The sequence below is a fragment of the Atractosteus spatula genome, chromosome 5, assembly GCF_055471065.1.
Source record: "Atractosteus spatula isolate fAtrSpa1 chromosome 5, fAtrSpa1.hap1, whole genome shotgun sequence".
NCBI classification, from domain to species: Eukaryota; Metazoa; Chordata; class Actinopteri; order Semionotiformes; family Lepisosteidae; genus Atractosteus; species Atractosteus spatula.
This window is the reverse complement of record NC_142710.1, coordinates 1,608,212-1,632,990: the sequence shown is the minus strand read 5'-3', so window position 1 is coordinate 1,632,990 and position 24,779 is coordinate 1,608,212. Positions and strand designations below refer to the sequence as shown.

Genomic DNA, 24,779 nt, shown 5'->3' with positions numbered 1-24,779 from the left:
GTTCCACTAGAGGGCAGCAGAGCACAGTTCCTACATTATTCTCCATAAGAGAAGCGAGCCGTCTTTGGGGAGAAAGTTAAGGAGAGTGCGATGCATTTTTTGACAGTTGGAAAGACTGCCCCCACACTGTCATTCCCAGCAGCTAAGTTACAGAACAGGGTTTCACTCCTCCTGTGAGCTTCATTCTTTTCAGTGAGCTCATCGCTTGTGGAAATCGCGCCACCTTTCCTCGCTTTTAAATCTTTGAACAGACCCCTCTCCGCCAGAACGTGTGTGTGAGTCCGACACGGCTCTCGTTTATCAGCTGTACGTAGCATAATACATTTCACCGTGGAAATAAAGATCAAACGGTTTTGGGAAAAGGAAAAGGGAGCTCCGTGGCCCGTACGGGGATCAAACCCACAACCTTGGCGTTATTAGCACCACACTCTAACCAACTGAGCTAACTGGCCCCTTCGTTAGAGCCTCCATTGAGCAGCTAATGAGGCCTCAGCAGATTATTACTGAAGAACTTTAAATGCTGATTGGCTCAGCTTGTGTGGAGACGGGGAAGTAACTCGATAATCTGACACGGTCTCGAGTGACACAAACTATCTGTCCTGCTGAACCGTATTTCCCCAGAAGCCGGTTCAGAACACGAGGATACTCAGTCAAACGAAAACGGAAGTTAGGTGTGGCTTTGTAGGGAAAGACAATATCTGAGAGACAAGGCACTTTCGGCACAAGGCGCCTCGATGAGAGAGGTCTCTTCCTCGGTTTGAGTGTATGAACATGAATAGAGTAGACAGTACCGTCCCATGATTCAGAGGCCGTTGTCTCCCCGTGCAGGTTCGACTCCTGCTGACTACGACCCTCTGGTTATGTTTACCATAAATCCAATTAATATTTCTCTTTCAGTCAGGCTGCTCTGCGCGTGTAGTGTAGCTTTTTAGCTGGCAGGGGATCAATCTGTGTCTTAATTCTTCTCATTCGGCTTTCCTCCTTGAAAGACACACAATTACACGTCGTTATGAAAGGACGACACGTGAAGAAATCAAAATGACACAGATGTGTAAAGTCATAAACTTTCAGTGAGTAATAAAACATACACCATGGTGAAGTAATTAATTTCTGTTTGTAGTCTGTCTCTGTTGTTTCCGCTCTTGCTGTAGAGCGGACGCAGGCAGGAGCATCTCTCTGAGGACAAGTCCAGTCATCCCGCAAGAGAGAAGACCTGTCAACCAGATGTGCTCTGACATGGCAACAATTGAAGATCTCTGTGCCAGGAGTGGGATTCAAACCCACACCTCCAGGGGAGACTGCAACCTGAACGCAGCACCTTAGACTGCTCGGCCACCCTGACTATTGACTCTTTCTCGTCATCACTGTGTGCCACTTCCTCCCCTCCTACCGGGTACCGTCACTGCTCTCACGAACTCCAATAATCAAAAAATAATTTCTATTTATTACTAATAATTAAGACACATAATTGAAACTATTCCAGACAACATTTTACGTTCAATTTTTCGATTGTTGTTTCAGAAAAAAACAATGAGTATCACACAGTACCACAAACAACACCACGCCTGTTATCTGGTGAGCTTGCGAGGGTGCCCACTCAGTACTGCAAGCAGTTTCCCACTTCATACCCACACTCCTACAGACAGCCTCACTGACCCTACGCCACTGTCCCTTTGTTTCCTTGAAAAGACCTCTGTGCGTGAATCCACTGACACAGAAATACACGTCACCGTCTCAACCCAGAAGGACTTGTGCGAGGTGGGATTTCAAAGATGGACTCGGAGCAGCAACAAAGAGAAAAAGTATTGGTGAGTCACACAGGCAGATCCAAATCCAAGCATATTGTAAAAAAAAAATTGCCACGTACTTTGGTGATTCGTTCATTTGTAGTCTTACGAGACAACCTGAGAAAAGCTCTGTTTCAGGAGTGGGATTCAAACCGATTTGTAACTGACACAGCGTTCTCTCTTGATTATTTCAGGCTTCGGCTTTGATTTTGATTATTTTCAGAAATGCCTGTAAAACCTGTTTCCAGCCGTGGTACCGGTACTGCTCCTTCTCACGCACTAACATCTACGGACTCGGTTATTCCAGTTTTATTTTTGAGATTTTAAAAGAATGCAGCAGGTCATTAACGTTTGACATGCGAAATGCGAGATGTGAAAACATTTCCCACGTACTTTAGTGATTTTTTTCATTTGCAGTCTTACAAGACAGCATGACAAAAGCTCCTTCGCAGGAGTCGGATTCAAACTCACGCCTCTAGGGGAAACTTTAAGCTGGACACAGCACCTTAGACTACTCGGCCAATGAGTCACCGTGACCCCACTACCTTCCTCAAGTATCACACTGGTATTAGAAATACAGTGAGACTCCGGCATTCAAATCTGTCGCAAATGTTTTGGTTTTTATAAGACATCTGATCGGTGAACTCTAAAAAAATATTTTTTTTTTTTCTGATCCTGCGTGAACTGCAGATTGCTATAGAGGCACGGAACAGCTCTTAAAGGAAAACGGAGGAGTTGTTCACTCATCACAGAGCTCTTAAAACAAGACGCCACAGATGGGACTCGAACCCACAATCCCAGGCTTAGGAGGGCAGTGCCTTATCCATGAGCATGTGAAAAAGACAAATTCCTAATGCAAAAAATTGTATATGGCCAATAAAGTCTTCTTGCCCTGCCTCTGAGTGAGCTGGCACTGGGCTGTGCTGTCAGGAAAGGTAGGAGACCTTACTTGACCATTGTAGAGAGACTGCAGACGTCATTGCTGGCATTTCACATTTTTTTAAACAAAAAGCTAAAGATGACACTGAGAAAAACTGCCCAAGCTAGGAGCCTAGCTTGTGAAAAAGCTCAGACTCTTAATCTATGCAGCGCAGTTGTATATGGTGTATTGTCCTCCCTGTGTGTTTCTAACACAATTTAGCAGCCAGCCAGACTCCATTCAAAAATCACATGGGCCTCAGTGCTTTATTGAACAAACAAGAGGCATGTAAGTTTGAAATTCAGAGATACAACATCAAACTCAGTTACTAATATTCATAGACAGTTTGTATCTCTTATACTTTATTGAAAATATTTGGCTACACATAATAAAATATATTAACTACGTCACTACTATAAATGTCAGGATAGGCTAGTAAACGACAACATTCATCAATAAAGTGAGGTTGAGAGTATGATATAAAATACAGTTACGTAACACCATATGATTGAATGATAAAGACACTTTCACTCATAGGCAAAGCTTTCTCAGGCAGGAGCCAAGTCGATGGCATCAGATTGATATGATTAAAGCTCATTACTAACAATACTTCCTGTTACATGATATTCATAGGGTTAAAGTACAAAAAGCACCATTGAGTTAATGCTGTCAATCTAACATTACAACTATACACAAATGACTGGCAGGGGGTTCAGATTACAAAAACCGAAGACTGAATATACAGAAGGCGAAGACAAGAAGTGGCAGACCTGCTCTTTCACACTGGGCAGCACCTGGAGCGAGTAAGAGCTGGTCCCCGTGTCTCAGGCTGCTGAAGGGGTCACCACTGCAGTTCACAGAAGGGACTCAGAATATCGGCATCGCTCTTCTCCAGGGTGAAGTAAGGAATCACAGGAGCCCGCTTCTGTGTGTCTGACATCTTTAGCTCTGCGAGGAATTGAGTGCCGAAATACTGGTGCACAGTGTAGAAGGAAAGTTGGCCTGATGTCTGGTCCAGACGCACTTCTATGACCTCCTCAGCTGGCCTGTAATTGACCTTCTTCAGGAGCTGAATCCCAGCTGGACTCACACATTTGTACTGTGAGTTTGAGTACCGCAGCCCGTATCCCTTTGTGATGTTGGAGTAGCACACCCCGACCGTCCAGTCACAGTCGTCGTGGAGTTTCACCTGCCAGCACAGCATCTCACCAGACCCGGGATAGAACTTCTCAGCCAGAACCGTGGGGCGGTTGACTGTCTGGGCCCGGTGGATCTTCACATTAAGGGATGCGCTTTTCAAATCGCATGAGATGGTAAATACTCCAGGGGGTATTGTCTGACGCAGGGTTAGCTCAGTAACAAGGTGCTGGGTTGCGGGGGGAGTGAGGGGTGTTGGGGGTGTTGGGGGCGCAGCTGCCACCACTGCCCTGCAGGTAGATTGGGGATCCACCAGAGAAATGAGGGAGCTCTGAAGCTGAGTCCACTGCTCCTGCATGCGGGCGCCCCTCCTGTCCAGCAGCTTCCGCAGACGAGCCCTGTCCAGCTGGGGCGGCTGCTCTACAGCGGGACCGAGGTTCAGCCCCTCGGCCTCCTTCAGCGCACGTTCCACAGCGGAGAACCCCCAGGCGAAGAGGAAGGGGTCAGTCTGGGCCAGCGCCTGCTCGACCGAGTGCTGGGCTGTCTGGACCACTTCCTCCTGGTTCGCTAGCGTCTGCAGGTTCTCCTGGAACCTGTCCTCCATCCTCCGGTGCTCCTCCTCGATGGCGGCCAGCACTTCAACCTTGTACTGCCCCAGAGCTGCGATGGCTGCATCCAGCTGGGTGGTAGCGCTCTCTCTTAGCTGGTGGTTGGCAGCCATCACGGCCTCCTTGCTCTCCCTCGCCCTCTCCGCCCGTGCCCTGCAGAGTCCTGCCCGGTGGTCAAGGTCAAGGTCACTCCGCCGTACCGAGAGCAGCAGCCCCAGGCGTGTCTGTGCTTCCTGGATGCTCACGACCTCATGGTGGCGATGCAGGGCGCCGGCAGCGCAAGTCTGGCAGACGCAGGCCCTGTCGGTGAGGCAGTAGCTCTGCAGGAGCTGGCCATGCAGTGGGCACTGCTGGACCACCGGGTGGGCTGCAGTGGGCAGAGACCCATGCAGTTGCTTTAAGCTCAGGGTGCGAGTCTCCTGCGGCTCCCTGGACAGATCCATGTCATTCACTCCGCCTGGCTGCTGTCTTCCTCCTCTCTTCATGCTTCTGCTCTTTCTACAGTGAAGTGAAGCTGTGTGACTCACGGGGGACTGCAGCCAATATAAACCCAGAGGTACTGCTGATATCATCCTTAGGAAACCGAAACTTACTGCAAAATCTCAACACTTTCGGTTTCATTTCCTCAGGTGGTAATCACCCAGTGTACCAATAATTATTAATAATAATAGTAATAATAAAGTTTTTACCAAGCACAAGCAAGCTGTATATACTGTAGTAGTAAAGAAAAAGACACAAAATACATGAAAAGGAAAAGAACTGTGGCAAGGTGGCCAGTTAGTTTTACTTTACTAGGTGGCCTGTTACAGACTGTTCCCTCCCACAAGCTGTCAGATTACTGAACTTTACTCCTACCACTGGCTCACACTGATGTGTTTTTTTTCTCACAGTGCTTTTCTGTGAGTCTGACTTTTTTAAGTTGTATGTTTTTTAACTTGTTGTTTACTGTTGCTGTTCTGTTTGTGGTTTGGGGGATTCCTGTAATATCTTTGTATGGGAGCACATATACAAATAAGCATGTCCTTGCACTTGTGCATATGACAAATAAACCGAACTCACTGAACCAATCACGGACCTGCAGGGCGTGGAGACCCACTCCCCCTTGTGACCTCTTGGCCAATTATCAACCGTATTTTTGCCAGTGAAAGTGTTGGTTGACTGACAAACACACCTAATGTCAGGTGGGTAGCTGCGTCAGCATGCATAGGCTGCAAAGGAACAAGTAATAGGTTTATTCCATGCTGAAAAAAAGAAGAAAGAGAACACAACGTTTCGGCCGTGGAGCCTTCTTCAGGTGTGAACTCTGGTACAACTAATGTCTGCTACTTGGTGGCGTTGCTGAGCCCTGGCTGCCGTGGGCAGCAGTGAGCGGAGTCCTCTGTAGCTCTTCTAAGCTCAGGGCGCGAGTACTCCGGGACTGAGAGAAGCTCAGAGTCCGAATCCAAAGCACGTGTCGATGTACAGTTCCATGAAAAACTCCCCTTCAGAATTTCTGTTCTTCCCTATTTTTGTCATCGAATGTTGTCCGAGGTTCAACATTAAAATGAGGCTTTACTAAAGCATCCCTTTAGCCTCAGTGTAAGACATTCATCCCAGGTGAGTGAAGCACGTTCGGTGATTTTATTTTATTTATTAACCACATAGAGAACAGCCCCACAGACTGGTAGGTCAAATTCAGATGATGAGACACAACAACTTACTGCAGAATAATAAGTTGAAATGTTTTTTATCCGTGTCCTGTGTCTGAGCCACTGGGTCAGAACCACCTAACAATGTCACGCTCTAGTCGAACTGGGCACGCATGAGTTTTGGGGTGGGGCTACACCGTGATTCACATATGCCAGCACACACTGTCATGCACACTTACCTTCATATACTGCACAAACACTGCACACACTGGCACTCTCACACTCGTGCTAGTGTGTTCATCCCGTGTTTGCATGGACTTCATGTGGGTCCCCCCGATTTCCCCCAGCCCAAAGACATACTGGAAGGTTCATTGGCTGCTGAAAAAATTGGCCCTGGTGTGTGTGTGTGTGGGCGTGTGTGTGCACGTGTGTGTGTGTTCCAAGTGTGTGCCCTGTGATAGACCACCATCCTGCCCAGGGTGTACCCCACCTTGAGCCCATTGCTTACTGGGACTCAGATAGCAACCAGACAGAAAATGGATGGATGGAGTATTTAATAAATGAAACTTAGTCCTTTTTTTTAATTGAAGAAAGACTTAAAACTATTCTAATGTAATAGCCTTGTTTATCTGTGAAAGACCAAAGAAAATGTCCTGCAAATCTGAGATTGAGCAGGGAAAACAAAAAATATATGAGACTCTGACAGAATCACGAACACTTCTCTGCTTTCACTACTGCAATGCCAAGAGTGATTCTCATCATAAACTTTCTCCTTCGAATCATCTACCACATAATTACAGGTTTTCAAACGTGATAACATTCTATCAAAAAGCTCAAGTGTTTGTTGCACAGCGTAAAGTATATTGATGCCCAGAGAGGTAAAAAATCAAATACAATAAATAATTCTGTAATAAACATTAAATATGACATAATCTTATACACAGATTTTGTATGAGTTTTTCCTAACAAAAACAGCTATTTTGGCACTGTTAATAACAATTCCTTGCATTTATATATTTTTAAAGTACTCTAAGTGATATTATTAATTAATAGAGGCCACTACAATATTCGAAATGAGGCTTTCCTGGAGCATCCCTTCAGCCACAATGTAAGATGTTCATCCCAGGTGAGTGAAGTACAGATGCAGCCATGCAAAGTGCGCGGTACAGACACGTACCGGAGGTAATTGGCTACAGCCTTGCGCGCGTTCATGCAAAATACCGCGGTACGTGATTGGTTGACCGACAGGGGCACTCGTTGGTCGGTCGTAGAAAGATTTAAATGTCTTTACTGTGCCTGTTTTAGTATTGAATATTTATATGGAATTTTACCACTGAAGGGAAATCTTAGTAGCTGAGCAGAAAAAGAATAGGAGCATACTGTAACGCATGTGAAGGCCATAAACGATATTAATTTTGGAACATAAACATACAGTATATGGCTGGTCTCGGTACTTTAAAGAAAAAATACACATCAGTATTCCATTTCTCCCTAAACATTTTTAACATCGAAGTCTTTAACTAACGTGATACCGGAGTCAACAAGCATACTTTTAGAATTTGATTAAAAGGGAATATAATATGGAATCGCGTATCTAAAGAAATTAATAACGATATAATTATATTCATGTACCGCAACACAAGAATTGTACACGCTGTACGATGTCTGTTGATAATGTTTGTAGGGCTTTTTCAACACGCCTCATGCGACCTTGCTGGTGGCGCTGTGGGTTAGGTTCCTGACTCCCCCATCACACGTTGTGTGTTCGAATCCAGCTGAAGCCATGCCTTTTTTTTTTAACAAACATTTCTTTGAAAAAATAAAATGTTTCCCTGGGTCAGAGATAAAATAAAACTTCACGCGCACCAAACAAATTTATATTTCTAAATATCACAACATGATCGAATTTAAGTCATTTTAATAACAATGAATAGTCACCTATGCGTTACAATATAAACCTTTATATTGGTTTAAATCGCCTTTATTTAAAACCCATAAATAAAGCTGATACTGTTTAGACTTTTAATTATTTAAAACTGTATTACAGCAGCACAATGCACAATGCAATGTAAATCGCTATCTCTGTCTTCTGCGTAATAATGTTCACCTCTCTGTCCAGCAAATTAACAATAGCAATAATAATGAACTTTATTGTATATGGCGCCTTTAAAGGTGGCTCCTCAAAGCACTTTACAGGATAAAAACAATAACAACAATACTGTTAGGCTGGGCAAACGATTTTTATTATTTTTTTTAAAAGAAATACAAAATGAGATATAATGATGTGTTCCGGCTTAGACATTCACGAAGAGCATAACGAAGGTCATAAAGGTCATAAACGATATTAATTTTGGAACATCAACATATTATGTAAACTGTATGTTCCTGTTATTGGTATTTTAAAGAACAAATACTGTAAAATCCTGGGTTCGGTACAATGATTTAGGCATTCATGTGAAGGACAACAGAGCTTTCACTTGCTCAAAAAGACAAAAAAACAAAAAGAAAAACGGACACAGCGCGAGCCTGCATTCTCTCTTCAGCCGTCCACACCACACTTTTCCCTGGGTCAGAGATTAAATAAAACTTCATTCGCACCAAACAAATTACCACACACTGAACACTGAACATGTTAACCCAAAAATGTCTCACAATACTTTCATGGTATATTACTTTGCTAAAATGTATTTAAAAATAAAAACGATTACAAACGCCAGCAGAGAGAGAGACATACACAGAGTTCTTCATTGTCAAAAAGTAATTGTTTTTTACTTTGTCAGCACCCAGACAAACGCAAACACGTTATTAATGAAATGCTTTTATTCATTCTTAATCGAACTCACAAGTTGTCATCTGCTGTTGAAGCTCTGTGAGACTAGACTCACACATGGCTAGACTTGACTCGGCTCTGGCTTTCCCATCTATACCGATGCACTGCATTAATAATGTAACATGCGGAACACATTCCATAAGAATCAGTGCTTTTATATATCGCCTTTAAAGGTGGCTTCTCAAAACGCTTTACAGGATAAAAACAACAATAACAGCAACAACAGCAATATTGTATTTCATTGCACTTCGAAAACCAAGTAATAACTTAACTATATGTGCAAACGTTTTATGATATGTCGCTGTTGTGAATGCCTGTGGAGTGTATCTTATTTGCCTGTCTGTCCTGGCTCTCTCGCTCGCCCTCCCCCCCTCTCTCCCTCAATTCAATTCAATTCAAGGTGCTTTATTAGCATGACAGATGGGTACAATCAGTGTTGGGTATTTACTTTGCTTTGAGATTCCACTTTTAAAGGTGATATATAAAATCAAGGCTTTAACTTGCTTTAACTCTGCAAGTCTGAGTTCTCGTGTCTGTCCTATCCGAACCCAAAAGTATACAATATGTATCTTTATAGCAGGTGGTGTACAACTTTTTAGCATAGATTACACTTTTATAAAATGTATTTAAAAAATAAAAACGATTACAATCTAATCTTTCCACGTTTGATCCCAAGGTCCCAAGAAAAATAAATCTAAACGGGGAGAAAGTTATGTTGATAGTTTATTAAGATACTTAGAAGACAAAGATATCAATTTATGTTGCATTTGTCTGATTGTGAATCAAAAAACACATATATTTAAACACGCGTTTACGATTTAAATCAAAACGCGATTTAAATCAATATAAATGTTTATATTGTATATTGTAACGCATAGGTGACTATTCATTGTTATTAAAATGACTTAAATTCGATCATGTTGTGATATTTAGAAATATAAATTTGTTTGGTGCGAGTGAGGTTTTATTTAATCTCTGACCAAGGGAAACGTTTCATTTTTTCAAAGAAATGTTTGTTAAGAAAAAAAGTCATGGTTCCAGTGGGCCACCAGCAAGGTCACATGCAGAGTGCTGAAAAAGCACTACAGAAACATTATCAACAGACAATGTACAGCGTGTACTATTCTTGTGTTGCGGTACATGAATATAATTATATCGTTATTAATTTCTTTAGATACGCGATTCCATATTATATTCCCTTTTAATCAAATTCTAAAAGTATGCTTGTTGACTCCGGTATCTCGTTAGTTAAAGACTTCAATGCTTAAAATGTTTAGGGAGAAATGGAATACTGGTGGCCTTCACACGCGTTACAGTATGCTCCTATTCTTTTTCTGCTCAGCTACTAAGATTTCCCTTCAGTGGTAAAATTCCATATAAATATTCAATACTAAAACAGGCACGGTAAAGACGTTTACTGTAAATCTTTCTATGACAGACCAACGGACCACGAGTGCCCCTGTCGGTCAACCAATCACGTACCGCGGTACCGCACGTCATCGTGCGTCACAATGCGCGACGCCGTAGCCAATTACCTCCGCTCCGTGTCTGTACGGTGCACTTTGAATGGCTGCATCTGTAGGTTGTGTACTTTTGTCCAACTGAGCAATCTTGCTTTCATAAAATATACCAACTTTTTAATGACTGATGATTAACATGCTGTAATACACAGTTTAAATTTAAAAGCTCAAATGCTGTACATGAGAGGTTAAGCTTTATTGGCTCCTCCTGGCGGTTTTACAAGGTGATTCCGGATAAATGAAGTGATATACCGCGTGATACTGCGTTTTGATGCGACGCCCACCGGGGTCATTCAATTAATTTTGAATGGCTGGATCTGTACGTTTAGTGATTTTCTTGTTTATTCGATTTATTAACCACATCACACAGAGAGTACCCTCTCAGTCTGTAGGGTCAAGTTCAGATGGATGAGCCACAGCTGCTGAAATAGTTTTTCTCCATGTCCTGAGTCTTAGCCACTGGGTCAGAACCAACTAGAAAGTGCTTGCTCTAGTCAAACTGGGCAGGCATGAGGTTTGAGGTGGGGCTACACCCTGGATGGATCCATGCACATACACATAAACAAGCACACTTATGCTCATACACAAGCTCACACACTGGTAGACTTATGCTCAAACACAAGCACAGACACCGGCACATTCATGTTCAAACACAAGCATAAGCACTGGCATACTCATGTCCATACACATGCACACTGGCACACTTACACTCATACACAAGCACATGCACCAGCACACTCGCTTATAAAAAAGCTTGCACGCTTACATTTACAGTTTTTTTCTCAGTTAAAAAACAAGCTCAAGATTTGTAAGGCTCGGGGTCCAAACTTATAACAGAGCCCTGAGCAGATACAGAGCAGCATTTAGATGTGGCACCACCTGATGTGGAAAGATGTCAGTTGTCTGCAGGTGATGTAGGTTTCCGGTTGGAACATGCATGTGTTAACGAGCACTGAGTGACAGATGTATGGAGGATGTGTGGCCAGCTACCACAGTAAATGCCAGTTCGCTCCACCATTTTCCAGCTGGGGCAAGCCTGACACTACAGCACACGAAAACCATTTTCATTTTAACTTGTGTGTGTGATATGCAAGGGGCTGATGGAAACTTGCAGGCACCGCTGACATCAGCCTCAGGAAATGCCCACTTACTGCGACACCTCTATGTTTCCTGTTTGTTTCTCTCAGAAGAAACAGGTTGCCATCTTTGGTTGCCATCTCCTTCTGGCAAGCAAAACTCCAGACAATATTTTAAAAGAGGCTTTACTGAAGCAATCCCTTTAGCCACAGTGTAAGACATTCATCCCAAATGAGTGAAGCTCATTCAGTGATTTTTTTGTTTATTCGATTTATTAAACACATCAGATGGAGAGTAGTCCCACAGGCAGGTGGGTCAACTTCAGCTGGATGGGACACAGCATCTGAAATATGAGCCACTGGGTCAGAACCAACCAGAAAGTGCTTGCTCTAGTGGAACTGGGCACTTGGATGGATCTATGCACATAAACAAGCACACTCACGCTCACAGACTGGCACACTTATGCCAGGCACTTGTATTCGTACAAACACACTGGCACACTCACGCTCATACACAAGCACACACACTGCTGCAATCATGCTCATATACAAGCATATACAAACTCACAATCCCGAATGCCAATCCCCAGGCCACATCGCCTGTGGCCCAACTGTTCAAGTCTTCTGTAATCCACTGAATGTGCTCACATGCACACTCATGCACACACACACTGGCACGCTCACATGCACTCTCTTGCACACACACACTGGCACGCTCACATGCACACTCATGCACACACACACTGGCACGCTCACATGCACACTCATGCACACACACACTGGCATGCTCACATGCACACTCATGCACACACACACTTGCACACTCACATGCACACACGTACACAAGCACACACTGGCACACTCATGCGGGGGCAAGGCAGACAGTACAGTGCACAGAAATTATTTTACACATTCACTTTAACTCGTGTGTGTGACTCGGCCTCAAGAAACAACTTACTGCAAAACCTCCACAGGTTGACTAGTCTATTAGATATAGTTTCACTATAAATCACACAATCTTAATTTAGTCTAGTCAACTGAAAATTCGATTTAAATCACTTTAAGTTGACTAAAACTTTACTTATTTACACTCACATGCACATACATGTGCCCAGGCACAAAAGCACAGGTGCAAGTGTCACTTTCACCTGTTCATGCAGCTGGGTATTTTACTGGGACGCTGGGTGAAGTCACTTGCTCAAGGGTGCAGACAGTAGTGTCTCGTCTGCAATTTGAACCCACAGCCTTTCCATTTCCATCGAGTTCTCGGTTAATCTCCAACGGGAGGGGGGTGGGGAGGAACAGAGCACACAGAGGAAGCAACATGCACACTCCACACAGACAGCACCCCAGGTCCAGGGCTGAACGCAGGGCCACAGTGCTGCAAGACAGCAATGCTGTCCACTGTATAACTCAAACGCCTCTAAGGAAGACAAAAGAACCTAGGAAAGTTCTGTCTTATTTTAAATCCTGAAAGCAGACACTGCCGGTTCACAGTGCGCAGCGCACTCCTGGCTCTTTAAGGCCACTTCTGCTTCACAGGGCTCTGGGACGGAAGGAGGAGCTCTGGGTGTGCTGCCAGGAAGTGCAGCAGTCTTCCTGCGCAGCTGAATGATTTACAGCCTCGGGCTGATAAGCTGTCTATGAAAGGCAAACAAGATCTGTCTGAAGTCTGAAGTGAAGCCTGATCGTTTCTTTGAAGGCAGATTTGCTGGGCGTCGGAAGAGCTGTTCCTGCTGCTGCTTGACGATCTGAACCTGCTTGCTGGTTCTCTGGCAGCAGATCCCGAGAAGAACGGGCTGGAGCCCGAAAGAGAGACGCAGCAAGGGACGCAGAGGGAACTAAGAAAAGAGAGTCTGGAACGGAGTGTGATTTAAAACTGCCGAGCGGATGGCTCTTTCCCAGCCAGAAGAGTTTTTCCAGGAGGAGCTGACCTGCCCGGTGTGCCTGCAGACCCTCGTTGACCCTGCCTCCCTGCCCTGCGGGCACAGCTTCTGCTTCGCCTGTATCCGGGCGGTGGTGGAAAGCAAGAAGGTAGGGGGAGCGGGAGCAGCTGGGGAGGATGGGAAGGCGCACAGCTGCCCGGAGTGCCGGAGCGAGCACTCGGGTTTGGGAGCCCTGCAGAGGAATGTCAAGCTGTGCAACATTGTCGACCGGTTCCGCGCCGCCGACCGCAGGCCGGGCTCCACGGCGGTGCTCTGCGACATGTGCCTGGACGGCCCCACCTCGGCCCTGAAGACCTGCCTGAAGTGTGAGATTTCCATGTGCGCCGCCCATCTGCAGCCACACCTGAGCACGCCAGCCCTCATCCGGACCCACCCCCTGGCGGAGCCCACTGCGGCCCGGGACCTGGCCAGTCGCAAGTGTCCTGAGCACGGCAAACTCCTAGAGTACTACTGCTACGCGGACCGGGCCTGCGCCTGCGTCTCCTGCGCCATCGAGGGCCCGCACCGCCAGCACAACATGAGGAGCTTCCCCGTGGCGCGCAAGGAGCTGGTCAAGGGCCTAGAAGGGGACCTGCAGGAGGTCGGCGCCAAACTGCAGCGAAGCAAGGAGCTGTTTGCCGCCGAGACCACGAGGCAGGAGGCGGCGAGGGCCACCGGCGCCAAACTGCAGCAGGAGGTCGAGGCCCAGCTGGAGGAGGCCGTGCAGGCGGCGGCGCGCTACAAAATCCAGGTGCTGGGCATCCTTGCGGCGGAGCAGCAGCGCCAAGACGCGGCGTTCCAGGACGAGCTACGAGCGCTGACGGCGCGGGCCGAGGAGCTCAGGGGGGCCCAGAGCGCGGGACAGGAGGCCCTGGCCGAGGAGGAGCCCTTCCTCTTCATCCAGAAGTTCCTGGCTGCGGAGCAGGCAGTGGCGGCAGCGAAAGTGATGCGCCTGTGCCAACCGGCGGCACACAGGCTGGACACAGCGAAGCTGGTGAAAGAGCTGGAGGGTAGCTACACCCAGGCGCAGGGGGAGCTGACGCGGGGGCTGAGGGCCTTGCTAACGCTGGTGAACCCCGCGTCTCCGGGTGGCGGCGTGCTGGCCCAGCTCACCTTCGACAAGAAAACGCTGGGTCCTGACATGAGACTTTCACCCAACCTGAAAACTCTGTACCACACTTCTCTGAACCGAAAGAAGGCACTCAATATCCGACGCCACCCTGTCCTGTGCGCCCAGAGTTTTTCCACCGGCATGCACCACTGGCAGGTGGAGGTTCCCACTGCATGTGGCTGGACTGTTGGGGTGACCTCCAAGCAGCAAACGGACTTTACAACAATCAGCGGGATGGAACTGGGGCTGCAGTGTATTGGCAGTCAGCTGTATTCTGTCCACCCAGAAGGCAAGACCCCACTACTGGGAAGAGCTTCCCCATCAAAACTGGGGGTGTGCCTGGACACCAGCAAGGCGGCACTCTTCTTCTACGATGAAACCAACAGCCAGAGCAGGAGGGAGCTGTGCACACTGCAGGTGGGCCTGTCTGGTCCCCTGTTTCCCTTCGTTGCCCCGCAGCCTGATTCACAGAATTGCTATTATTCGGGAAATCCGTATTGTGTGTCAACAGTTGAAACTGTATTGTTTACGTTAACATCATAGCTGAGGCGGCACCTCCCATAGTGCACCGCTCGTACCTGCGACCTCAGGGCATGGCTTGCACTCACATGAGTGAATACCGTAGAGTGCAAATTGAATAGCCGGACTGCTTGTTCCAGGCTCTTACAACACTTTGTGTAAAGTAGTGCTTCCTGTCCTGATGGGTTATCAGCTCCATCAACACAGCAGGGAAGCTTGTTCCACACCCCCACCACCCTCTGTGTAAAGTTGGTCAGGCTGTGGTCCAGTTTATTATACACTGCTTTTTCCTGCCTTTAGCTACTGACCTGGGTTTTCTACTCTGAACTGGAAGTCTCTTCCATCTCAGACTCCCATCCTCATTCTTCTTTATGGGGTCTTCAGACAGAGAGGAAGAGGGAGTGACTATTACTACTATTACTGTTAAGGAACAAGTAAAGGTTGATCCCCTGCTGAAAAGAGAAGAACAGAAATACAACGTTTCGGTTGTGGAGCCTTCTTCGGGTGTCACTTAACTATTGTACTTGAACTGTTACTATTAGTTTTTTCTTTTCTGAACCACGTTGTGTCTCAGTCCAGTTTACTCGATATGCTGTAACTGCCTCACACTCTCCTGTGCAAGGAGCTGACTGCATGCAGCTTCGAGGGGAGTAAATACTTGGCTCCTTCATTCTGTCTGTTTGAAATAAAATGATTGAATGAAACCACTGAAACCCTGTATAGGCTAAATTCTACCAAACATGGGATATCTGTCAACACCTGCATCTATACAATTAAAGACCTGTTCTATCAAATCTCAAACCTCACGCAGATTATTAAAGACAAGAAGCACAAACGTGTCTTGAGTTGGCAGAACTGTAAATGTGTGAAGTGGGAATAATGACAGTGTATCAGACACGCCCACAGTGGGAATATTGACAGTGTATCAGACACGCCCACAGTGGGAATACTGACACTATCAGACACGCACACAGTGGGAATTCTGACAGTGGATCAGACACACAGTGGGAATACTGACAGTGTATCGGACATGCCCACAGTGGGAATACTGACAGTGTGTCAGTATGTGTGGGGGTGTGCAGTGTGCAGTGTGGATGTGGGAGTATGGGGGTGTGTGGGTCAGGCCCTACGAGAGGGAGGGGATAGCAGAGCCATTTGGCCCGGGCCTCACCTCACTGGGGGGCCTCACCTCAGCCAAGGGTGCATGGTCCTCTACTTCAACCCTTTGGCTGTGCTTCTCAACTCGAGTCAAATTTGGAATTTGAAATGATTGACAGCTGGAATGCAGGTAGAAGGCAGCTAAAGCTCCCAGAGGAAGTCCCACCCCCTAAGGGCCCTGAATTGCTCAAAATAAAATGAATGACAGCGTTTTTTACCAATTAGACCAGCTTTTTTGAGGCGGTCAGTTTCAAAATTCAATTTCAATAGCCAATACCTTTCAGTTTCCTCCAGGTCTGGAAATGAGTAAGGATAGCTTTTGGTGGATATATTACTGGTCTTACGGCCGCCCCAAACAAGGTAAAAACATGGGATATATTCTTTTTTGCTGGTTTTTGCTCTTGCGGTCATGTTTTTCTGGCTTATTGATTCTTGCTGAAGTGCATCATCAGATAAAAAGTGCTATTGTGATCGATTGATCAGAAAATGATTTTATGAAGCTCCAGTTGTCTATTTTCGATTAAAAAAAAAGTTTTGGAAAGGTTTCTTGGTTTTGTTGGTGAAACCCAATGAAATGAGACGTGTGTCTTAAGCAAATATTGACTTAGACCCATCTGTTGCGCACTACAGGTACTTGCAGTCTTAGATTCTTAATGCGGAAAAGACAGGTTGATGAGCAATACATTATCAGTCTCTGGTGACATGCCAAGTCTTTCTGCAATGTTTATTCTATCCGTTATCAATGACATTATCTGATGCCTGATCAATTATCCAAACTGACTATGCAAACTAGCTCTGGTCACAATGAGTTTAGATAATCGACCATCTACCGTCTTGAAAAAAAATAGAAGTCTGCCTCTATATCAGATGTCTATAAAGTCACGTGTTCAGTACAAGAACTTGTTACATTTTTTCAACGCTGTCAGTAATCTGGCTCCGTCATACCTTTCTGTACTCGTCCATGTTAGCACTCCCTCCCCTACGCTCCGTTCAGCTGAGGCTGCTCCTCCGCTTGCTGTACGCAGGACTAACTCTCAGGTTTCTGAGAGACGAATTCTCTGATTCATCTTCAAATCCAAAATCGAAACTCACCTTTTCACTCGGTGGGATTGCTCTACACGCTATCGTTTATGTTTCTGTTTTTTTTTTAACTTTTAATTGTACTTTTTTGTCTTTTTCTTTATCACTATGTACAGCATCCTTGGGTTTGGAAAGGTGCCTTATAAATCAGTTACATCGTTATGACACAATGATCATTTAAGTATGTGAACAATCTGTTGTATCGTGCAGGGAAGCACCTGGAAGGTGCAGAGAGCACAGCTGGAGCTGTGGGTGTAGTATCGGGGACAGTGTCCAGCGCCCAGCAGGATGTGTCCGGACTGACTTTCCCCTGGGGTTCATTCAGAATGAAATGTTATAACACAATTATAACCAGGGGGACGCTCACAGGTGTCCTTAAAACAGACCGGGCTGTACTGCTTCAAAATGAAAGTCAGCTAATGATGATGGACGTGCTGTATGACAGCTGGGCTATCGCCTCATGATCGCATGAAGTACGCGACAATGTACTATCTCATAATAACGACGTCAGTTTCCTCATAATTACAAAATAACTCCGGACTTTTCCCATAATGGCAGCAATGATTCCTACTAAATAATTTATCATTTAGAACTGATTTCAGGTGTGTTAAGAAAGCTCAAGAGCCTAAACCTGGTGCATTTTTTTTCTCTCCGCTTGACAAGGCGGAAGAAAACTCTGCTTACCGGTGTCGAAATGGCTCGCAGAGATTAAACCGTTACAGAGCAGCAAGAAAACCAGAGACTGGAGAGAACTGTGGACAGCAACTGTCACCGGCTTCTGACATTAACTTGGAAGTGCTGTAAATGTAAACTCTCCATGAAAGGAGATATTTTAGTCAAAACGACCGGTGCGACGTTGAAGTCGCACTTCTCTTGACTGTTTTAAGAAATAAAGGCATTTATACGCCACTGGAAGTCTATGCTTATCGCTATCCGTAATACGGTTTCTAATATTAACTCCACATATTCTGTACACGAGCTGCTCAAGTTCAATGAAGTCCAAAGAAACACGTATTGTATTTGCGGTTTTTTTTTTCGCTCAGAAGAGTGAAGTGCACAGGCCCGCCGGACGAACCCGCTCTTACCTCACCCGCCCGTGATTTCGGGGAGTTTCTCCGGTATTTAGACGGGCACCCCTGGCCTTGTCACACAGACACAGCCCGGAGGGGAGTCCCAGGAACCAGACGGGCCCACCGGCTTTCCTCTTGTTTGAGTCGTCAGTGGGTTTTTCTTTTAAATGGTCTGTCTGGAGACGGCGCGACCCTCCTCCAGTCTGACGGCGCTTTACCTGGCGCGAGCTCGGGGGAAGAGGCTCCAGGTACGCGCGCGAGCACGGCTGCCGTGACAGTTTCCCGCCGAAACCTTACAGCTTTTATTTCGGTAATGTCCTGTTGTAAAAACATTTTGGACTGATTTGCAAAGTCATATGAAGAAAGAGGCCAATTCGGGCTAGATTACGTTGAAAGAACTGGACGTTGTGTTATTTTTTAATCCCATTGAAAATAATATGTACATTTATTTTGTAATTGACTTATTCTTGCGCCTTATTATACACATAAAGTGAAACGGTCTGGAAAGAGCTGGAACTGATCTTTATTTACCTTGTTTAACCCCTGATGCTGTTAATGATATTGTAACGCAACGGGGGCTCAGGCGGGCGCCCTTGCCGCATCAGGTCGGCCCCACACTGTCCGGGGCTCGAACCCGGGACTTCCACGTCTCTCTGCAGCGACCTAGCCCCGTGAGCTAAAGAGAGATCTCTCTTCAGCCCAGTAGCTGTAGTCCTGCTATCATAGGGAAGGGCGGTGACGTCACCTGCTCTGGTACGCCGGCTCTTACACAGTACCTGACGGCCGTAAGCGTTACACTCTCCCCCGCTTAAATCGCCGTCCCCGGCGAAGGGCTATCCCACCCCGCTTCTGACACCAATGTAACGCAACGGGGGCTCAGGCGGGCGCCCTTGCCGCATCAGGTCGGCCCAAAGTATAGGTGGCTCGAACCCGGGACTTCCGCGTCTCTCTGCAGCGACCCAGCCCCGTGAGCTAAAGAGAGATCTCTATCCAGCCCAGTAGCTGTAGTCCTGCTATCATAGGGAAGGGCGGTGACGTCACCTGCTCTGGTACGCCGGCTCTTACACAGTACCTGACGGCCGTAAGCGTTACACTCTCCCCCGCTTAAATCGCCATCCCCGGCGAAGGGCTATCCCACCCCGCTTCTGACACCAATGTAACGCAACAGGGGCTCAGGCGGGCGCCCTTGCCGCATCAGGTCGGCCCCACACTGTCCGGGGCTCGAACCCGGGACTTCCGCGTCTCTCTGCAGCGACCTAGCCCCGTGAGCTAAAGAGAGATCTCTCTTCAGCCCAGTAGCTGTAGTCCTGCTATCATAGGGAAGGGCGGTGACGTCACCTGCTCTGGTACGCCGGCTCTTACACAGTACCTGACGGCCGTAAGCGTTACAATATGGTATGTGTACTGTCGTTTGTATCGCATTTGTTTTTGTTATTAAAATAAAAAAAGGTTTAAAAAGTTTCAGTTTCCTGCCGAAACTCTGAAACTCTTCCGTTTCAGCGGAGTGACGTAAGCAGCGCCTGGGGGTTTCTGTCGGCCGTGGTCCAGAGCGAGTCATGCAACGGCGCTGCCTGCAGAAAGAGCAGAAGCAGGAAGAGACGAGCGAACAGGCACCTCATCCAGGGATGACAGCAGCCAGGCGGAGTCAAGGGCATGGATCTGTCCAGGGAGTTGCTGCAGACTCCCGCCCTGACCTCAGAGGAGCAGCAGAGGACTCTGCCCCCTGTTGGCAGGGACCAGCAGCGCCACCTGGTAGCTGCCAGCAGTGCCCACTGCAGAACCAGAGCTACTGCCTCACCAACAGGGTCTGTGTCTGTCAGACCTGCAACGCTAGTGGCAGTCCTTGGTGTCATCGCCAGCCAGTCAGGTTGGCTCAGTGAAGAGAAGAGAGTAGTAAGAGATGTGCATCACTTTAACGCATCCATGATGGAGAGCACCGTCCTAAGAGATGCTCCTCATCAAAAAACCTAATTTTCGCAGCCTTCCAGCATGCAAGTACCGACGAGCATTGTTGTGGGTTAGACCAATGAGAGTGGCCTCTGTGAAAATCCACAGCAACAGTTATTTCTATGGTTTATTTATATGCATTGCTGCTATACGTTGCTTAATCTTTGCCTTAGAATGATAACTAAGCAGTAATTTATCACAGTTCCAAAGGTTTATCTCTGTAATCACCGAAATTCAGTGTGCAAAGTTTGTGATGGTTCATGCCCTGGTCTCTCTGCAAATATTGTGTTCTCTTGGTGATTGTTTGTGACACAGGCCACACTGTGTCGTTTCCACCAGAGCAAACGAAACAGAAGACATTGAGGTTGTGCAGTAAGTTGCCGTTTCCTGAGGCTGAGGTCAGCAGTACCTGTGGGTTTATATATCGGCTGCGCCCCATTGCGAATCACACAGTCTCTCTTCTTTGGCAAAAAACAGAAGCAGGACAAGAATAGCAAACAGGCATCTAATCCAGGAAGAGAGGAGCAAACCAGATTCAGGGAAGACAGCAGCCAGGCGGAGTGAATGACATGGATCTCCCCAGGGAGCCGCAGGAGACTCGCGCCCTGAGCTTAATGCAACTTTACAGGTCTCTGTCCACTGCTGCCCACAGCAGCCAGCGCTCAGCAGCGCCACCCGGTGGAGTCCAGCAGTGCCCACTGCACGGCCAGCTCCTGCAGAGCTACTGCCTCACCGACAGGGCCTGCGTCTGCCAGACCTGTGCTGCCGGCGTCCTACACCGCCACCATGAGGTCGTGAGCGTCCAGGAAGCACAGACACGCCTGGGGCTGCTGCTCTCGGTACGGCGGAGTGACCTTGGCCTTGAAGACAGTGCAGGACTCTGCAGGGCGCGGGCGGAGAGGGCGAGGGAGAGCAAGGAGGCCATGAGGGCTGCCAACCGCCAGCTAAGAGGGAACGCTGCCACCCAGCTGGATGCAGCCATCGCAGCTCTGGGGCAGTACAAGGTTGAAGTGCTGGCCGCCATCGAGGAGGAGCACCGGAGGATGGAGGACAGGGTCCAGGAGAACCTGCAGACGCTAGCGAACCAGGAGGAAGTGGTCCAGACAGCCCAGCACTCGGTCGAGCAGGCGCTGGCCCAGACTGACCCCTTCCTCTTCGCCTGGGGGTTCTCCGCTGTGGAACGTGCGCTGAAGGAGGCCGAGGGGTTGAACCTCGGTCCCGCTGTAGAGCAGCCACCCCAGCTGGACAGGGCTCGTCTGCGGAAGCTGCTGGACAGGAGAGGCGCCCGCATGCAGGAGCAGTGGACTCAGCTTCAGAGCTCCCTCATTTCTCTGGTGGATCCCCAATCTACCTGCAGGGCAGTGGTAGCCACCACTCCGCCAACACACCCAACTACCCCCGCGCCCCAGAACCTCCTTACTGAGTTAACCCTTAAAATTCAGACATTGCCCCCTGGTTCATTAATCATCTCCAGTGACCTCAAAAGAGCGTCCTACCAGGCCCGGAGCCACCTGTCCCAGACAGTCTACCGCCCCACGGTCCTGGCCCGTCAGAGCTTCATTATTGGGTCCGGTGGCATACAATGCTGGCAGGTGAAACTCCACAAACGCTGTGACTGGACGGTCGGGGTGTGCTACGCCAACATGGGCACCGACACCGGCATCGCAGAGGAATATGGGCTGCGGTTTTCAAACTTGAGGTACAGATGCGTGAGTCCGGCTGGGATTCGGCTCCTGGAGGAGGACAAAAACAGGCAAGCCCTGGAGTTGCTGGAAGTGCGTCTGGACCAGACATCAGGCCAACTTTCCTTCTACAATGTGCACTGGTACTTAGGCACTCAGCTTCTTGCACAGCTGAATATGTTGAACGTGCAGCATCCTGTGATTCCTTACTTCACCCTGGAGAAGTCGAACATCTTGAACCTAAACCCCTTCTGCGAACTGCAGTGGTGACCCCTGACTTCGCAGTCAGTTCTTCATCACTCCTGATGTCTCCCAGCGTGAAAGAGCAGGTCTGTCACTTCTTGTCTAAACTCTCTGTATATTCTGACTTCAGTTTTATCCTTTTTGTCATCTGAACTGTGCTGCTGGTAATTTATCTTTAGTTAATGTTCGATTGGCAGCATTAACCCTAAGGATACTTAGTAACAGGATATAGGAAGTATTGCTATCGCTGAGCACTTTGTCAATAATGAGCTTATCAAGCTGCTCATCATATCAACCTGCTTCCATCCATTTGATTCCTGCCTTTGAAAGCATTGCCTGTGAGTGAAAACGTGTTTATTATTCAACCTCATGGTGTTATATAGTTGCGTTTGATATAATATTCTAAACCTCACATTTTTGATGCACAGTGCAAACTTAAAACAGGACTAACCTAGCCCGATATTTATAGTAGTAGTGTAGTTATATTGTAGTGTGTGTAGCCAAATATTTTCAGTTAAGTATAAGAAATACAGTTGGTATATAAATATTAGTAATTAAATTTGGTGTTGTATCTCTGAATTTTAAAGTTACATGCCCGTTGTTTGTTCAATAAAGCACTTGAATCTTGGAATCCTGATCCCCATGTGATTTTTGAATGGACGTTGGCCGAAACACACAATGAGGCCAGTACACTGTTTATTAAACTGCACTTCAAAGCTTAAGAATCAGAGGTTTTTCACAAGGGAGGCTCCTAGCTAGAGCAGCTCTTCTCAGTGTAGTCTTTTTGTTTAAAAATACAGGAAATGTCAGCGATGACATCTGCAGTCTCTTCACCATGTGCACTTAAGGTCTCCTACTTATTCTGCAGCCCAGTGCTAGCTCAATCAGTCCTACAGTTTAACACCAGGGAGGAGGGTGGGATAAACCAGGTTCCGCCGGGCTCATCTGGACTGCTGGGGGAGGAGCGATGTTACGAGATGCAGGCCGTTCCGCTTCCTTTTACCCATCAGCACTTGCGTGCGTGGTGTGCTAGTCGTACACAATAAGGTCTGGAATTAACCGTGTCACCTCTTCATGATATGGCAGCGAATCGACTGGATCTGGATCTTAATTAAAAGCTTAAGCACACATGCACGTCACACATGTCTTAGCTGCATTGCACTGTCTGCCTGTGGATCTTGGAATAAGATTCAAAACACTGCAGATCACCTTGATGGACTCTGATGGGCTGGCTGCTGACTTCATCAGGAAACTGTTAACCTCGTACATCCGCGCACCCTTTGGGCTCAGACAGTGACCTTCTCTCAGTTCCCCATCAGGAGGTGCTGGTGACTGGGAGACCCTGGGAGTGCATGCTTTCCATTCTCTTTGTCCAAGACTGTGAAATGATCTCCCAGCATGCAGCAGAACTAGTCAGGCATTACTTACAAACCCTCTCTTAAAACTCCTTTAATACTCTTAAACTTACAGTTCTGTCTGATTTAGTATTTTTGCTGTGTGCTCACCTGTCTCTTTGGTTTGCGTCAGTGTGCAGCACCTTGACATGATGTAGCATGAAAGTCGCTTACATAGAATAAACTTTGTAAATACTAATCATCATGACACACGCCACATCAAAAAAAGAGCAGTGCATTGATCTTCGGCAAGCACTTGGAAGAAGAAAAAATAAATCTACTAAACCACAATGATATAATGATCCGAAAAACTTTGCAATCTCTAAGACAGGGTGACAAGCAATACAATCGTGGCCTCCTAATAATCCCCCTCTCTGAACTGGCTTCATCACTCTGTTCTCCTCTCCACTGAGAGCTGGTGTGTGGTGAGAGTACCTGGAGCATCATCCAGGTGGGGCCGCACACTGGTGGTGGTAGTGGGATTCCCCATTATTATTATTAATATGTTATCTGTCCCTCATGACTTACCAAGCCTTTCTGTAATGATGAGTTTATTCTCAATGACATTATCTCATGCCTGGTCGATTATTCATACGAACTGACTATGGAAACTATCTCTGGTCACAATGAGTTTAGATAATGGACCATACAAACCAGAAAATGAATGGATGCACATCCCCAAAAAAACGATTCAAGATTATTTTGATCACCCATCCACACGTGGAAATCGATACACCCCATAAAAACGCACCCATTCAAGGGGATAGGAAACAAGAGGAGCCCCAGGCCACCTAGGACCTTAATCCAGCCCGGCAGACTCAGCCTGGAATCGAACCCGGGGCCCGAGTGCTGGGACGCAGCAGGGCCACGCCTTTGCTTTTTTGATTTTAATAACAAAAACAAATACAATACAAACGACAGTACACATACCATATCACTAACAGCGTCAGGGGTTAAACAAGGTAAATAAAGATCAGTTCCCGCCCAACTTTCATGTTCTTGCATTTCGATATAGTCTGTAAATACAGACTTCACGTCTATTTCTATTTTGAACTGTTCAAGCATGGGACTCTTTCCAGACTGTTTCACTTTATGTATATAATAACGCGCAAGAATAAGTCAAATACAAAACAATTGGATTAAAA

At 46.9% G+C, this 24,779-nt stretch overlaps 3 protein-coding genes across 4 annotated transcripts; 2 read left to right on the top strand and 1 right to left on the bottom strand.

The window, feature by feature from the left end:
• Positions 1-2,984: 2,984 nt before the first annotated feature.
• Positions 2,985-4,954, bottom strand: LOC148833278 (uncharacterized). Its single transcript, XM_088917335.1, has one exon. The coding sequence runs from the start codon at positions 4,934-4,936 to the stop codon at positions 3,548-3,550; it is 1,389 nt and encodes a 462-aa protein (XP_088773461.1). The 5' UTR covers positions 4,937-4,954; the 3' UTR covers positions 2,985-3,547.
• Positions 4,955-13,133: 8,179 nt separating this feature from the next.
• On the top strand, positions 13,134-16,353 carry LOC148833277 (E3 ubiquitin-protein ligase TRIM7-like). Of its 2 annotated transcripts, XM_088917137.1 has the most exons (2): positions 13,134-14,958; positions 15,361-16,353. In XM_088917137.1, exons 1-2 carry the CDS (start codon positions 13,396-13,398, stop codon positions 15,463-15,465), a joined length of 1,668 nt encoding a protein of 555 aa, XP_088773263.1. In that variant the 5' UTR covers positions 13,134-13,395; the 3' UTR covers positions 15,466-16,353. The 2 variants fall into 2 exon arrangements, with proteins under 2 accessions (XP_088773263.1, XP_088773261.1); XM_088917135.1 differs by having other exon boundaries at positions 13,134-15,466.
• Positions 16,354-20,021: 3,668 nt separating this feature from the next.
• Positions 20,022-22,758, top strand: LOC148833276 (uncharacterized). Its single transcript, XM_088917972.1, has 3 exons — positions 20,022-20,230; positions 20,631-20,687; positions 20,830-22,758. Exons 1-3 carry the CDS (start codon positions 20,022-20,024, stop codon positions 22,265-22,267), a joined length of 1,704 nt encoding a protein of 567 aa, XP_088774098.1. The 3' UTR covers positions 22,268-22,758.
• The last annotated feature ends 2,021 nt before the right edge of the window (positions 22,759-24,779 follow it).

Bases quoted from the DNA above. Each gene is read 5' to 3' on its own strand.
- LOC148833276 (XM_088917972.1), top strand. From the start codon at position 20,022: ATGGATCTGTCCAGGGAGTTGCTGCAGACTCCCGCCCTGACCTCAGAG. The intron at 20,231-20,630 runs GTCAGGTTGGCT...TTTGTGACACAG, and splicing joins CTTGGTGTCATCGCCAGCCA to GCCACACTGTGTCGTTTCCA. The intron at 20,688-20,829 runs GTAAGTTGCCGT...CATCTAATCCAG, and splicing joins GAAGACATTGAGGTTGTGCA to GAAGAGAGGAGCAAACCAGA.
- LOC148833277 (XM_088917135.1), top strand. From the start codon at position 13,396: ATGGCTCTTTCCCAGCCAGAAGAGTTTTTCCAGGAGGAGCTGACCTGC.
- LOC148833278 (XM_088917335.1), bottom strand. From the start codon at position 4,936: ATGAAGAGAGGAGGAAGACAGCAGCCAGGCGGAGTGAATGACATGGAT.